General features: G+C 39.0%; 1 protein-coding gene across 1 annotated transcript in view; it reads left to right on the plus strand.

Annotated features, from left to right (window-relative positions):
• The window catches only part of LOC132817322 (transmembrane protein 144-like), a 72,698-nt gene that overhangs the window by 36,858 nt on the left and 18,746 nt on the right, over positions 1-17,094 (plus strand). Inside the window, exons 6-9 of the mRNA XM_060827768.1 lie at positions 1,307-1,403; positions 6,433-6,515; positions 9,834-9,952; positions 12,412-12,531. Of these exons, the coding sequence (XP_060683751.1) occupies positions 1,307-1,403; positions 6,433-6,515; positions 9,834-9,952; positions 12,412-12,531 (419 nt within the window). The remainder of the gene's footprint in view (positions 1-1,306; positions 1,404-6,432; positions 6,516-9,833; positions 9,953-12,411; positions 12,532-17,094) is intronic.

Genomic DNA, 17,094 nt, shown 5'->3' on the forward strand with positions numbered 1-17,094 from the left:
AAAATATTTATAGAAAATCTTGCAGCTAAGTAGTGTGTTTATCTATTAGAAAAGTTTCAAAGAAGATCACAGCTAATGCATTTAATGTGAGCGGGAGTGATCACTATGTAGCCAAAAGTAAAACAGATTGCAAGTCTATTTCTTATCAGGAGATAGTTCATTTTAAGACTGACATATCATAATAGATCTATGTACATCAACAATGTAGGCTTGATATTTCTAATGAAAAGTAAAGCCTGGATTTTGCAGTCAGCAGCAGGCATTGTTCTAGCCCAGAGGTGGGGAACCTTTTCAGATTGGAAGGCCGTATTGTGTTAATTATAATCTAATAAGGCCGCATCCAAGAAACTTCAATTATACTTCAAAATTCACATTTTTTTAATTGTGGCCGCCTGTCTGTGAGTATTATTTCATTGAATTTTCTTTTACTCTCTGGTACATTCATTTTAAGATTAAAATAAAAATAATAAAGGATGAAAAAACACAAATTAATAAAAAAAAGATTTGTTCTGCAAAATTTGGATTCATTCAAAAGGCCACACACAATGGCCGAGAAGGCCGCAGGTTCCCCACCCCTGTTCTAGCCATTCATTATATGTCTACTTGCCAACAGATCTTCTATGGATTTTCTCACTGACCTTCCAGTGAATAGAAATCCACTTTGGTGCAACACCAGCTATAGTAAATCTGAACTGATTGTGGCAGCCAGCCATCCCATTAACCTATCAGTTTAATGAATCCTTACTGTGGCATTCAAAGAATCTGAAGCCAGAAAGTCTAAGTTTGAATAGTTACAGCAAAGCCAAATTATGTAAAAATAACAAAATGAAGGTGAAGGAAGAAAGATGGGCATGTGAAACAGCGATTTTAAAAAAAGACAAATAATTGAAAGTTGAAGGTATGGGACTACACATTGTATGTGTTAATTTTGAGATTACATAACTTGTTGACCTTGATTTATCACAGCCTATAAAAAAAGTCACTGACGCTAAAACGGATATGCCTTATTATTTCTGTGTGTCTAATGGGTACATTCCATACCTTCAGACCCTTTCATGCATTTGCAGAACCTTCCAGCAAGAAACTGGTGAAACAAAACAGTTAGAGAAGCAAGACAGCTGAGATAACAGCCTCCTGATTTCTGCAATTAACTCCGTGTGTGGTTATTAGAAATCATAGTCAGTTTTACTGTTTCAGAACAGTGAGTAATGTTAGCCTCACTATAATTCTTACTGCAAAATCCGGGCTAAAATCTCTTCAGGAGCACAATGCCAGATTTCAAACTCGGTATTCTAACTCATTTCAGCGCCGGAATTCTGATTTTTGTGAAAACTGAGAGTAAAGAACTGCCGCCAGAAGAAAAGTCCCCCTTAATAGAGGACAAGGAAATGGAAGCTCTGCAGGTGTGGCAGATGGACACAATTACATCTTAGTTGCATGTTAAGTAAACTTTCAGTATGAAAGAAATGACTTGAATTATATGTATCTCCTGAATTTCTTCAGGAAGCAATGCAGGCAGGTATGCAGCCCAAGGTGTCTCTATTGCATTCATGAAATAATGTCCAACCACTTTCCATCGATAACCACTTTTCCTTCAAAATTTAAAGAAACACCATTCTCACCTCTTCAAATGAAATTATTGCCTTTGTATCTGGTTCCTAGCTATATCTGTCTTTTTGCGGAGCATTCCTTCTTCCAGTTCAACATGGAGCTCCCTTCTGCAACTTTTTCCAGAATATTGATGATTACCATCTTGTTGTAACCCTGAATCAGAAAAAAAATGCTTCCTATTCTACCCTTCCCTCAATTTTTATATAATCGATCTCTGATCCCTCCCTTCCCTGACCTCACTATCTTAACTTCTGATCAGGTTACCAACTAATATTAATTGTAAGTCCACAGATGCTATCTGAAGTGTATTTCCTGACCCCCTGCATTGTGAAAGGATGCTACTTCATTCTCTAAATTCCTCTGTCCCTGATATATCTGTGCCATTGAAGCAATTCTTCATACTAGTATATCTAAAATATTTGCCCTTTTTTCTGAAATGAGACGTTCTGTAATCACAATGGTGATATCAGATACCCACAATTCTCTGAGAAAATGAAACCGCTCTGTTATCTAAACGGGTGGATGGACAGAACTTTCTACTCACAATGGGATCTGTTCTGCAACAGGGAAACCAAAAGCAAATTGGGTGACCGATTTGAGGGCACCTTGATTCATTCACCAGGTATGACTCTGAGCTTCCAGCAGCCTGTCACTTTAATGCTTCGCCTTAACCTCGCGTTAACCTGACCTGCTTTGCTGGACTATTCTAGTCAACCCCAATGTAAGCTCCTATTGAAACAGCACCTCGTTTCAACAATTTCAGACATAAATGCTACATCTGCCTCCCACCCCCACATTGTTTGCTTTTTTTTGGATTTGTTTCTCCCTATTTTGTTTCAGACAGCAGCATACCTACTCTTGGAACAGCTTTTGTTTCCTTCCTTTTCCTGCCCTATCCCCATTCCCCTTTCCCTGTAAGGCTCATATCCTGTCTCATTTAACTTTTGCAGACTTCCACGCTATCACAGACCTTTTTTGTGTTCTTAAACTACATACCCTTTGCTCTAAACATATTACATCTTTAAATGTTCACAATTCTGATGAAAGGTAAGCATTAATGTTACTTTTTTCTCCATAGATTCTAACTGACCTGTTGCGTATCTCCTGCTTTTACATCAGATTTGCAGCATCAGACTGGTATCGACTACTACTGTAGTTCACCGGGCAAATGATCAGGTTGAAAGTGTGTTAACCAAATCATTCAGTGCTTTTAACAGGAAGACCTAGTGATTACTCCACGTAGAGAGGGTAATCTATCTGGCACAAGTTGTCAAACTTGTGTGATAGTCTGGGAGTAGCATGTAACTGAAGATTGGCCCGCTGGCTGCAGTTTTGAGCACGAGGGAGAAACATACACCAGCTGGCATGCCTGCTTTGTGTCATCTTTCCCCGTCTTCACTGACCCCTCTCGGAGGTAGGGTCAAGATTAGGGTGGTGCTGGAAAAGCACAGCAGGTAAGGCAGCATCTGAGGAATTCCTGATGAAGGGCTTTTGCCTGAAATGTCGATTTTCCTGCTCCTCGGATGCTGCCTGACCTGCTGTGATTTTCCAGCACCACTCTAATTGTGACTCCAATCTCCAGCATCTGCAGTGCCCACTTTTGCCTCTTGGAAGTAGTGCAACCCAGATGGGCACAATGCCAACCTGCTGACATTATAGAGCGGTTTCCTTATCGCAAAAAATTGTGGGTATCCTGTATCACCTTTGCGGCACTGCTGTTTTCCTACCTGAAAGTACTTCAAAGAAAAGTAGGAAATTCAGTTGGATGAACACCAAATTTCTGTTAAAAGACGACCAGCATTTCTCTCTAGCTGTAAATTGAGACTCGCGTCACAAAATTTTATTCAACCACATTGACTAAATCGTTGAAACCTCACAACTCAATATGCGCACTGTATATTTGCCTCAATCCTCCACTCACCATGACAATTGGACGTGTCTCTTTACAGGAAAACGTTCTGTCCTATTATCAGCTTAATTTATTTATTTTTAACAATATTAATGCCACCACCTGTGACACATTCTGGATTTGATCTAATCAAAAGATGTTCCCTTCATTGCTGACATCCTATTGTCTGTTATTCCCTTCTGAATTCCATGTAGCTGAATTCTAAAACACACCTAGATAATAAATTTCCTGCTTTCTTCCTTCATGGGTTGACAGCAAGTCTTGTCTCCAGGGCTATTTATAATTAGTATAAATGATTTGGGGGAAGGGATCAAAGGTATGGTAGCTACATTTGCTGACAATACAAAGCTAGCTAGGAAGGTGAGTTGTGAAAAGGACGTAAGGAGCCTACAAAGGGATATACATAGGTTAAGTGAGTGGGCAAAGGTCTAGCAAATGGAGTTCAATAAGAGAAATTTTGAAATAATTCATTTGGGCACATGGAATAAAAAAGAAACATAATATCCAAATAATAAGAGCTTGCAGAACTCTGAGATACAGAGGGATCTGCGTGGTCTAATGTGCATGAATCACTATTGCAGTAAAGCTATATAATCAGTAAAGCTATATAATTTTAACATTTATTGCAAGGAGAATTGAATACAAAGGTAATGAAGTCATACTTCAGTTATACAGAGCATCGGTGAGACCACATCTAAAGCATGTTGTGTAGTGCTGGTCACTGTACATACTGAAAGATGTTTCTCTATTGAAAGTAGTCGCCCATTTTAAGATAGATGTGAGGAAACATTTCTTATTCCCTCTGAGGGCTGTCAGTCTTTGAGGTTCCCTTCCTCAAAATACAATAGATTCTTGATTACCAAAGAGGTGAAAGATTACTGGGGAAATGCAGGAATGTAGCGTTGAGGCTAAAATCAGATCAGCAAAGAGCCAAGTGACCTACACAAGATCCTTGTTCATAAATCTGTGTGTCTGTTACTTTCCCCAGCCCTCACTACATTGGTAATTCACAGTTAAAAATCACACAACACCAGGTTATAGTCCAACAGGTTTAATTGGAAGCACACTAGCTTTCGGAGCGTCGCTCCTTCATCTGGTGGTAGTGACTATCACCTGATGAAGGAGCGTTGCTCCGAAAGCTAGTGTGCTTCCAATTAAACCTGTTGGACTATAACCTGGTGTTGTGTGATTTTTAACTCTGTACACCCCAGTCCAACACCAGCATCTCCAAATCATTGGTAATTCACACCTGTGGTTTGCACACTGTGCACATTCTTTGCCTGCACTTAAGGAACCATTTTATTTAACCCTGGATGCCAAGCCAATAAATGCAGAGAACCCATAGCTTGCAAACCATTTGCAAACAGCAGGCAAGTATCATATGATCTAATATTGTATTATAATATCTAATTGTATCTAATGAGAGTTGGTAACCCAATTCATTTAAGTGATTGTAGAAAGGAATTTTATCTGTAGAGTGTATACTTGTGCATTAATAAATGGGAACTGCACATTTCCATGATGTGTATGGATCTATTTTACTGCATTCTAACATAATATGATACTTAAAGAGATGCTGTCACTCTCATGGCACTAAACAGAACATGTGTGATTTATTTGGGTAGTTTTTTTTTATTTATACAGTTGCAACTGTATATAAATATATATACTGAATTTAAAATGGGGTGCCTCGCTAGATTTTTCTAGATATTAGTTTTGAGTCCCTTAGGTGACTTTAGTTTTGTTTGTCATCTTGCACAGCTTGGATCTTCCTTTCCCAAGGAAACTTCCATTTGATATAGGAATATAAGAACAAAAGTAAGTCACTCAGACCATCTAACATGCCAATGCCATTCTAGATCATGGCTGATCATCTACTCAATGTCATTTTCCTATCATATCTCCAAATCCCTGGATGGAATTGGTTTCCAGAAATCTATTGATTTCTATCTTGAGCCTGCTCAATGACAGAGCTTTCACAGCTGTCTGGATTAGATTCACCACTGAATGGAGAAATTCCTCCTCATCTCTGTTCTTTATCCTGAGGTTATGTCTCCTGCTGTTAGTTTGGATGTTTCCGCTGGCAGGTGACTCTATGTAGACTCAATCATTCCCTTTATGATTGGGAATACAAATTTACAAAATAAATTAAACTGAGATCACATCTCATTTTTTGTAATTCTGTAAAATACAGACCAAGTTTCCGCAATCATTTCTCAGAAAGCACGCCTGCCATCCCAGCAATCAATCTGGTGAACCTCTGATGAACTCTCTTTGGCAAGTGTATCCTTCTTTAGATAAAAAGAACATCATCCCTTAAGAAGTCTCACCAGGTCTCCATAGAATTACAGTAAAACATCTTTATTTCTGGATTAAAATCCCTTTGAACTGAATGCTAACATACTTTTTGCTGTTGAGAGTGTGTTGCTAGAAAAGTACAGCAGGTCAGGCAGCATCCGAGGAGCAGGAAAATAGATGTTTTCTAGCAACACACTCTCAACTCTGATCTCCATCATCTACAGACCTCACTGTCTCCTAACACTCTTTGCTGTGCTAATTGTTTGCCACACCTGCATGCTAGCTTTTAGCAAGTCAAGGCCACCCAGATTTCTTAGATACCTACACTTTCCAACCTCTCACCATATAAGAAGTAAGTTGCTTTTTTCTTCTACCAACATGTATAACTTCGCACTTTTATTTTATATTCCTTCTGTCATGTTCTGGCCCATTAAATTGACCCTGTCTGAGTCAAATTAAACCTTCCTTGCACCTTCCTCACAATTAATGTTCTCAGTCCAGTTTGGTGTCATCAGTAAATGTAGAAATGTCACAATTCTCCCACACCCAAACATAAATGTTAATCAACACAAGAAATCTGGCAAGTATTAATAGTTATCCTATCTTTTTGACAGCCTTCACCATTAGAGGAAACTTCAACTAAACGAGGAGATGCTTGCTGGATTGATAATCTCAATCCACTGCAAAAGAAACTGGTGTAAGCAAAACAAATATATATCATAGGCTGTATTGCTGAGTAATTTCATAGTCAACTATTTACAGGACGTACTTAGAAATAAACCATTAGTTCAAAGGGATTGTTCACCTTCCATTGTTTTTTTTAAGTCATCCATTGGGCATAGGTGCCACTGTTATTGACCAACCCAACTTGTCTTTGAGAAAATAGTGACCTTCTTGAAAAATTGCATCCACAATTACTGAGCTCCAAGATTTTGATGCAGCAAACAATGAAAGTCAGCAGCACCTTTTCAAGCCAAGATACTGGGTGCCCTGGTGAGGAATATGTATGTTATGGTGCTCCTATACATCTGCTTCCCAGGGTGGAGAGGTCAGAGTTTTTAAAGATACTGTCAAAGGTGCCATGATGAGTTTCTATAATGGATCTTCTAAATGGAATGTACTGCTGTCAGTGTTATTGTAATGGGCAGAATACATGTTTGAAGTAACCAATGAAGTGTCAACAAGCAGTCGGCTTTGTTCTGGATGCATTGAAGTTCTTGAATGCTGTTAGAGCTGCAAGTGGTGAATAATCTGTTACACTCCTGACTTGTTCTTTGTAGATGGTGCAAAGGCTTTTGGGAATTCACCACGTAGAATCATAGAGATATAGAGAAGTATAGCACAGAAATAGACCCTTTGGTCTAACTCGTCCAGATTCTAGCTTAGAGTGGTGCTGGAAAAGCACAGCAGTTCAGGCAGCATCCGAGGGGCCTGTGTTCCTGATGAAGGGCTTTTGCCAGAAACGTCGATTTTCCTGCTCCTCGGATGCTGCCTGAACTGCTGTGCTTTTCCAGCACCACTCTAAGCTAGACTCTGGTTTTCAGCACCTGCAGTCATTGTTTTTATCTAACTCGTCCAGGCTGACCTAATCTACTCCCAATTTCCAGCACTTGGCCTATATCCCTCTAAACCGTTCCTATTCATATACCCATCCAAATGCCTTTTAACTGCTGCAGTTGTACCAGCCTCCTCCACTTCCTCTGGCAGCTCATCCCATACACACTCCACCCTCTGTGTGAAGAAGTCGCCCCTTAGTTCTTTTTTGTATCTTTCTCCTATCATGCTAAACCTATGCCCTCTAGTCCTGGACTCTTTCTCCCCCCCCCCCCCCCCCCCCCCCACCAAGAGAGATGACCTTGTCTATTTATCTTATCCATGACCCTCATCACTTTATAAACCTCTATAAGGTCACCCCTTAGCCTCTGACACTCCAGAGGAAACAAGCCTAGCCTTTGCAGCCTCTCCCTATAGCTCAAATTCTGAAACCCTGGCAACATCCTTGTAAATCTTTTCTGAACCCTTTCATATTTCACAAAATCATTCCGATAGGAAGGAGAGCAGAATTGCATGCAATATTCCAAAAGTGGCCGAACCAACATGACCTCCCAACTCCTGTACTCAATGCTCTGACCAATAAATGAAAGCACCCCAAACACCTTCTTCACTATCCTATCTACCTACACTCCTAGGTCTCGTTGTTCAACAACACTCCCTAGGACCTTGCCGTTAAGTGTATACGTCCTGCTCTGATTTGCTTTCCCAAAATGCGGCACCTCACATTTATTTATATTAAACTCCATCTGCAACTCCTCAGCCCACTGGCCCATCTAATCAAGATTCTGTTGTATTTCTTGAAATACAAACTATTATGTGTCCATCATCAAATATTTTATTTTATTTTTTCTAATTCAGCATTTCTCCTCATATCTCCATAATTGTCTTTCTTCAGATTTAAGACCCTTGTTTCCGAATGAAATATTTTACATTGCAAGTTAATGCAATATTCTGTCATATTATGGTGGTTATTTCCCTCAATCAGTAACTGCATCTATGATGATTAGAGATATGCTTTTGGGGTAAACTCAGAGGACTTGACTGGCTGAATGTTGATAGTTTCTGTTGGCTGGAGAATTTCAAACTAAAATTCATTAGCTCAGGAAAAGGAGTTGACCATTTAGGGCTGAGCTGAGGGGAGATTTCCTCTGTCAAGGTGTTGTAAATCTTTGGAAATCTCCACATCAGTGGGCTGTGATTGCTCAATCATTGTATATTTTCAAGATTTAAATTGATGAATGTTTGGGTATTAATGGGATTAGAGGTATGGAGAATAGTGTAGGTAGATGTAGCCAAAGTAGAAGATAAGACCTGATTTCATTGAACTGCTGGAGTCAGTTTAGTAGTGTTGCAAATTAGTGTTGTTAAAAGCTACTTCATGCATTCATACTAGGACAGCTCCAGTATAAATGCAGTAAATAAGTGAATTTGAAATTCCTTTGATCCTAATACTGTGTTTCAAGTACTGAACATGTTCTTACATTTCAGAGGTTCAGTGTTCCATATCAGGGAAATACCTTCACGACTGTTAGTTCAAATTTATTACATTCTTAACGATAAATAGCATGAGAGAAGCTTTGTGGATGACGGCATTAATCTAATATCTAATTCAATGGCAGTAGTGAAGATGCTTCACTTGTATGGAACACTGACCTCTGGAATGGAAGAATACGTTCAGTACTTGAAACACAGTACTAAGATCAAAGGAATTTCAAATTCACTTATTTATTGTATTTATACTGGAGCTGTTCTGGTTTGAATGCAGCGAAGAAGCTTTTAACACTATTGACAACAATAATTTGCATTTATGTAGCACCCTTGATGTTATAATACATCCCAAGGCACTCTAAAGACACAGAACAAAAATTCAATACTGAACCACTTACAGAGTTATTATTAGGATAAATGATCAAAAGCTTTGTCAAAGAGGTGCACCAGATTTAAGAAGCACCTTTAAAGAATGGAAAGAAGTGGAATAGTAGAGAGATTAGGGAGGGCAAGTCATGATTTGTGGCCTGGCCAGCTGAAGGCATGGTCATTAAAGCTGCAGCAAAGATAACCAGTGATGGCCAGACATAAAGATTTTAGAGCATAGAGGGATGTAGGGGATTCTCAAAAGACTGTGGATACTTGGTTAACTGGTTGTGATTGATAAGTTTTTGTTAGGAAGGTTAATGGGAGATTTTGACAAAAAAATAGTGTATATATGGTTGAGGTCTCACATTAGCTATGATTGAATGGAATCTGGGAGCAAGTCCAATGTGATCAGCCAATCCCTCTTGTTCCTATGTTATGATTTACATTGCGAAATCTGTCTTCCTCATCCTGGCATCAAAATCAGGGACTGAAATTTGAAACGAAAGCACTGTTGATATCAAAATGGCTGCTGTAAAGTAAATAAGGCAGTTTACTTTGTTTTCAGATACTTGTCTAATTTGTTGTCTTTTATGTTATTCCCCAGTGGCTGCAGTCTTGCCATGTGTGCGGGTTTACTGTATGGCTCTAGCTTTGTGCCAGTCCTCTACATTAAGAATCATGCTGAGAGAAATGAAACCGAGTTTTTTGGTGCAAGTCAGTTTGGTAAGAAAGTACTGCAAGCAAGCTGACGAGAAAAATAAATTATATACTTGTTTTCCATTTTGCCATTCCAAACCATTAGAGATGTAATAGCTTTTGAGTTATGTATTGTATCAGTAATGTAGCAAAGAAATTACTTCTCAAAGTATGTGCAGATCTGAACACATAAATATGCCAAGGTTGAGGACGACAAATGTCAAAATAAGTTAATATGATGATCAGTTTAAAGATGGTTATACTGTATAGCTGTCTCCTGGTTTAAAGTATAGCATAGATCTTCCTCAAAATTTTCTCTATGAGTCTGTTATGAGCCTGTACATTTGATCATCTCCTCTGCAGTGTGTGGATGAACAAAACCAGTTCTAACCTTAAACTTAAGAAAATGTGGTATCTCCTGCATTTTGGTCTAGTCAACAGAAAAGGTGGAGAGTAGACCATATAAACATTTGCTTCATGTACAGTACTCGTGTATTTTCAATGAAGGAAAGCACTAAGATTGTCAAGATACCATTTCAATTTCTAGTAAAACCTATACATTCTATTGAAACATTGAGTCATGACAAATGGAAATATCTATCTTTTTTTTATTATACTTATAAAAATAGCCAGGATTGAAGTCAAAACTGTCATCTTTCAAGATGTTTTAAAAAGGAAGGCAGGAGATGGGAATGGGTTTTCTGTGGGGTATAGCCCAAAGGAAGAACTCAGATTTGGTGGCACCTTGGCGTGCTGTCTGATAGGATGAGAAGCTGCCAATCAATACTCAGATGTCTTTTTTAATTCACTTGAGGGATGTAGGTGCTACTGGCTGGCTCATCCCTTGTTGCCCTGAGAAAGTGCTGATGAGCTGCTTCCTTGACTCACTGCAGACCATATGCTATAGGTAGCCTATTGGAGCTTGTTCTGGAAGGCTTTCTCACTGGAGGGTGGGGAATTAAAGATGCCCGACTCTCACATTTAATGCAAAAAGAAAAAAAAACTTTTTTTTGAGTTTCAAGGAAATTGAGTATAATCACCCTTGTGTGGTTTCCAGTGTTGTATTTACTGTGTCTCTGTACCTGAAGGAATGTTTGGAACTTTGCCAATTCAGCAACCTTTCAGTATTTAGCAACATTCTGTAAGGGGGTAGGTAACCAACTTATCTTCATGGCAAGCTAATGGACTGTTGAAAATAAGACATGCTTAAATTAAGAATAAAGTTCAACACCTTCCCAAATACAAGAAACTTCAATTGGTACAAGAACAGGAGTTACTGGAAAATCTCTGCAGGTCTCACAGCATCTGTGGAGAGAAATCCGAATTAAGGTTTCAGGCCCAGTATCCCTACTTCAGAACTTCAGTTAATGTTGGATTAAAGATTACTCTGGTAGACAGATCATTTGTTTTCTTCCACCTACCTCTGTTGGATTGTTTGGGTGCAGCAGTGTAAGGTGAATTGTTACTGAAGAAACAGAATTCCCTTAATAGCCTATCCAGTTGTTGACAAAGGAATTAGGCAGTATCCCTTCAGGAAGTTTAGCTCTGCTCACCAACTTCCTTGTATTCAGTGTGCTCACATGAATCAAAAGAAAGCTCTACTCCAATGCATTCATTAAGTCCAATGCTTGGAGCTATCTGTCAACTGTTCAAAAGTTCTTTGTCAGATTGAAAAGGAATTGGTTGGCTAAGTTGGCTAGACAGCTGGGTCTGCGATGTAAAATGATGCCAACAGCATGGAGACCAAAAGCTTTTCTTTCTCTCCCTCAATTTCTCTTTCAATCTCAGAAGTCAATATTGGTGAAAAAGGGATTTGGAAAAGTCAAACCTGAAAATTCAAGGTTACCTACAGGTTTTTTTTCTCCTGTGGAAACAGGGCAACAGCTAAACAACAGGGAGTTGGCTTTCGCTCTCGCAACTTTCAGATTCTAAACACCTTAAACTAGAATTACTGTTATCTTCCTGTTTGTATAGATGGGAAGGCTTCTGCTTCCTTCCTTTTTCTTTTGTGTGTGCATGTTTTGGATGTCGCATTTTCTTATTTTTCTTCAGTTTAATCACTCAAGAAAGTCTTAGAATTGGTGGTCCTTCACTTTTGATTTGTTTAACACAGTTTATTTGCTAAAAAAAAATAAAACATTTGTTTCCACTGATCAAAAGAGGGTTAAAAATGAATGGAGCTTGTTAGAGAAAAAGGCTTTTCCCATTCAGTCTGCACTGTTCAGAAACAACCACCTGCCTAGTCTAATCCAAGTTACCAGCTCATGACCCAATTGCCTTGTATGACTTGGCAGAAGTATTAACATACATACCTTATAATTGGTAGATGGGATGTAAATTTACATGAGATGTCTAAACCATCTGCCAATAGTACACCTCAAGGACAGTTGACGGGGCTCAAAGGGAGTCTGAATATCTGTTGGAGTACCCATCCTGTGTCATTAGTTAGGTGCTCACCTGTAACACTGTCTTCTCTTCTATTTTAGATATGGATTATGTTTTTGCATACTGCAGTGGGATTATTCTAACCAGTACAATCTATTTTCTCATATACTGTGCAGTGAAGAAAAACAAACCAAGTGTTTATTCAACTGCAATATTACCTGGTAAGGTGAAGTCACTGTGTTTGTATAATGCTGCTAGCATGATAGTTCTTAGCTAATTGAGTAACAATACTCAACAAAATGGAACTAAATTTGCACATAATAGTATTTATTATTGATTATGATGTTTCCTGTACAAGGCACTAGTACTTGGCCAACAGTAAATCCTTACTAACTAATAAATATAATAGTGATTCTCTATTTTCAGTTTCTTGATCCAGAATGTTAGTTTAACACTTTATTACTGAGCAATTAGCTAAAAGCAATTTGCTGATGGTGACATTCATGGGGCTTTTGATAAAACGTGAATTTTTCCATTAGCTCATGCTGGTTTTTTGAGTTAGGTAACGTGTTGATACAATGAGCAAAGACCTAGAGGACAACATTGAAGAGCCTCAGCGAGACTAGACACTGGAGAAAAGTTTCTCCTAAGTGCAATGGTTTTATGAGGATCAGATACAGAACAAAAACATGTCAGTTTACTCTTTCAGAAAGAAAACATTTGTTCAGTCTTGAAGAGTATAAGCATGTCAAAATTTTGCACAGTGCGTTCTCATTTATATGTGAGAAACAAATAAAATTGAGCAGTGAAGGAATAAGAATAATTGCTGTTTTAGAATAACTTAATTACTTTCAGAGAATGTGGAGGAAATTGTAAAATTTTCCTTCAGCTGATAAGATCAGTGAGGTGAAACCTATCTTGAGTTGCAGTAATGACCTACTAAACATCATTTTTTTCCCATTTCTTTAGATCATACATTTGAAGTTTTCTCAAGAAAAACTTTTGAAGTTGTATGTTTGCATTGCATTTTCAAACAATTTGCAAATATTTTAAGAAGTTCAAATGTGAATTAAAGCCAAATAGGCCATTGCAGATCACACTCTGTTTCAAACTTATGCAATTAGGGTCAACTTTCTCATGATAGGGTTACTGAACTCGAATGCTCCTCATTCATTTTTAGCAATGACAGGAAGTGGTGTCTTGGTAATCTACATCTTGAATATTACTGAAAAAAAGAGACGCGGTGTGAAACGTTTTGACAATATATCCTTCCTTCCTTCACAACACCAGGAAATATTTCAATAAATCTGCACTCCAAAAGTGGGAGGGAGGAGATACCTGGTAGTAGCCACTGACAAATCAGTGAACAAATAAGGAAAGAGAAGACCAGCTCTCCCTTTGACTTTGTACACAGAGTTAGGGAACCAAGAGGCATGTAGTCAATCAGCCTTCCGTGTCTTTTTAAAAATTCATTCAGAGAATGACTGTGTTACTGGCTTAATGAGCATTTATTTCCCAACTCAAATTGCACTGAGAAAGTGGTGTTTACTGCAGTCCATATAGTGTAGGTGTACATATAATACTGGTTAGGATGGGAATTTCGTGATATCAACCCAGTGGCTGTGAAGGCAATGTGTTATATTTTCAAGATAGGACAGTTAAGTACTTGTGAGCACAGTGGCTCAGTGGTTAGCACTGCTGCCTCACAATGCCAGGGACCCACGTGTGATTCCAGCCACAGGCGACTGCCTGTGTGGAGTTTGCACATTCTCCCCATGTCTGCGTGGGTTTCCTCCAGGTGCTCTGTTTTCTTCCCACAGTCCAAAGATGTGCAGGTTAGGTGAATTGGACATGCTTAATTGCCCATAGTGTTCAGGAATCTGTAGGTTTGGTGCATTAGTCAGGGGTAAATGTAGAGTAATAGGGTAGGGGAATGGGTCTGGGTAGGATACACTTCAGAGGGTCGGTGTGGATGTGTTGGGCCAAATGGCCTGTTTCCACACTGTAGGGATTCTATGGTTAATTGGCTTACTCAGGAGAAGCATTGTCTTCTCAATTTCAGAGCTAATCAGTTCAGGAGCAGATATTGAGCTCCCGAGTAGGGATAGTGTGGCAATGTTTTGTTGTATATTTTGTTCTCATGGGAGATTGTACAGTTGTTGAATCACAATGAGCTGGATGTTCACTTACTGTAAAATAAAGCAGTTTAATGTCTGCTTCTAGTTATATTATTCTCTCTTCCATTTCCATGGAGAAGCATATGTAAAGGCATCTGAGATAGGGTTAGAGTCAACAATGTAGCGTGGAATCCTACAGGAGGGAGGGGTATGCAGACCTGGGTGAGATTTGCTGCAGAATTGGACAAAACTTCCATTGAGGCCTGTCTCTATGATGGGTGTAACCTATTCCACCTTTATGCGTTTGCTGAATAAAGAGTTGAGCTTCTTGCCAGGCAGTGGGAGTTGCAAGTTGAGGGGGATTATAACTGGTTCAATGCCTTATAAATGCTACGCTTCATTTCATTAATATTCAGATTCCCACTGACCAAATGCACCAGCAGTCTAAATGTGGAGAAAATTCAACATGAAAATCAGAACGGGAACCTAGCGACTTCAGGGCTCCAAGGGCATTGGTTATGTGCATCCACACTTCCACAGACATTGGCATTCAATGTGTGCCTGTCTTTAAGAACTCTCATGGCAACCCTCCGATTCACTTACAGTACACTTCTGAATTTCAATGCTTCATTGTAGGCTGCACTGGCACCTATCATTGCAATGCTGCAGCAAGGTCACAGTCCTCTCAAAGACATGGGCTAGCTCATGGCCTGAACCAGATTGTATCCCTGAGTTCTTTGCTTGCAGTCATGGTACTCATTCATTCTCAGCCTAGCTCACTACTGACAGCATCCTTTCCCTGCACTGTCTTGCCTTGCCTTTGTGCACTTTCCCCCATCAGCCAGAGATATCAGGCTCTTATTATTTCTGTTTTACATTTATCCCGTATTTTTCCCAACGAGATAGATTCAATATATGATTGAATCCCTTTGCCCTAACAAGACAGAGTCCTTTGTATTAATATATATAGTTTCTAGCAAGTGCAATGCATCACACTGAGTCCAACTGATAATCATTAACAAATATCTGGCGTAATTTCCAGCAGAGTTGTATTATTTAGTCAATTTTGGTTGAAAGCAGAATCACATCTCCTCTTGGAAGTGGTGTTCTGAGGCTTGCAAACATGGCTGGTTGAGCCTGTTGCAAATAGTCAATGGGTTGTGTTGCTTGATGCAGTCCACCAACTGGGATGTATGGCCACCATGCCTGGCATGACACCTGCACTGAAACTCCTATATCACATCACTCATTTGTATGGGAGATAAATCTTCATGGCTTAATTAGCCAGCCTCTTGTCAGTAGAGAAAACCAGTCATGAGTTTACCAGTTGTTTGAACTGTTGAGACACCTTCCTCTTTCAGGGTCACCTGAAGTAGACTGTTCAGTACAAAAGTGGTGCCCATTAGCCCTTTCATGAGCTTGCGCAATGTAGGACAAGTGATAATTTCATCAGGATAGCTACTATCACGCAGTCTAGTTTTGACACTTTTAGCAAGATGTTTGCCAATTAATCTAAACGTCTATAGGCTGTAGATTCATGATCTGGATTGAGAAACTGATATAAATTGACAAAGTTTGCCAAAATATCAAATTAAGAGGGACGTTTACTTCTAAATTGGAATTCAGGAAATAAAGACTGAGTTGGGGAGGTTGATAATGTGATTGAGTGGAAACAATTGCAGATTGTAAATTGGACAATTAATGTGAATAAGTATTAAATAATGCACTTCAGCAGGAAATTGAGTAATATGTATACTCCAGAAATGTTGTTGAAATAACAAATGATTAATCTCAATGCTGTCATTACATTTATGGAAACTGCTGAAACTGTAATGAGTAGTTGCTTTTTATTAACTTCCACATTAGGTAAGTATTCATAGAGACCCTGTTACCCTTCATGATGTCTAACTCAATTGGCTTGAGTATTGGGGAAACTGATGCACAAGAATTTGGTTTGGGGAGGGTACAATTTATTCTGCAATTTGGAGGCAGTTTTGACAACAACGGGAGGCTGACAACTCAAACCGTTTCTAGCTCTTTGTGGTTTGACCCGAGGCAGCTTCGGATGGCTATTGGCAACATGCCTCTTAATGACAGGATGTCATTTATGGTCCTCAAAGACATTAACTGGGATTGGAATTTCCTATTATTCGAAAAGCAGATAAGATCACTGCAGTCTTCATACCACTATCAGCTCACAGGGAGTGAGTGCAGAAGGTGGGACTTACTGTGGCTTGACATTATTTGCATTCTGAATGCTGAAATTGTTTCTTGACCAAATGACCTTTGGCCATTTATATAAGAACATTAGGGATTCTAACATTGATGGATGAGGAATCCCACCACGATCCTTCCTTCAATCTGAAAAACTAACACTCAGCCAGTTTTGTATCTATTTTGCTAGAATCTCTTTTATTCCATGGGCTTCAACTATGCTAACAAGCATGTGATTTGACAATTTATCAAATGTTGCTTGGCAGACCATGTATACATTAACCGCATTATTCCCAACAATACTCTGTTAACTCATCAAAAACTGACACAAATTAAGCACAATTTGCTCTTAACAATTTCAGGCTGGCTTTCATAATTAATCTGTGCGTCTAAATTCCTATTAATTTTGTCTTGAATTATTGTTTCCAAAGGCTTTTGAACTTACAAGTTAAA

This window comes from Hemiscyllium ocellatum, chromosome 1 (genome assembly GCF_020745735.1).
Source record: "Hemiscyllium ocellatum isolate sHemOce1 chromosome 1, sHemOce1.pat.X.cur, whole genome shotgun sequence".
In the NCBI taxonomy this organism is placed as follows: Eukaryota; Metazoa; Chordata; class Chondrichthyes; order Orectolobiformes; family Hemiscylliidae; genus Hemiscyllium; species Hemiscyllium ocellatum.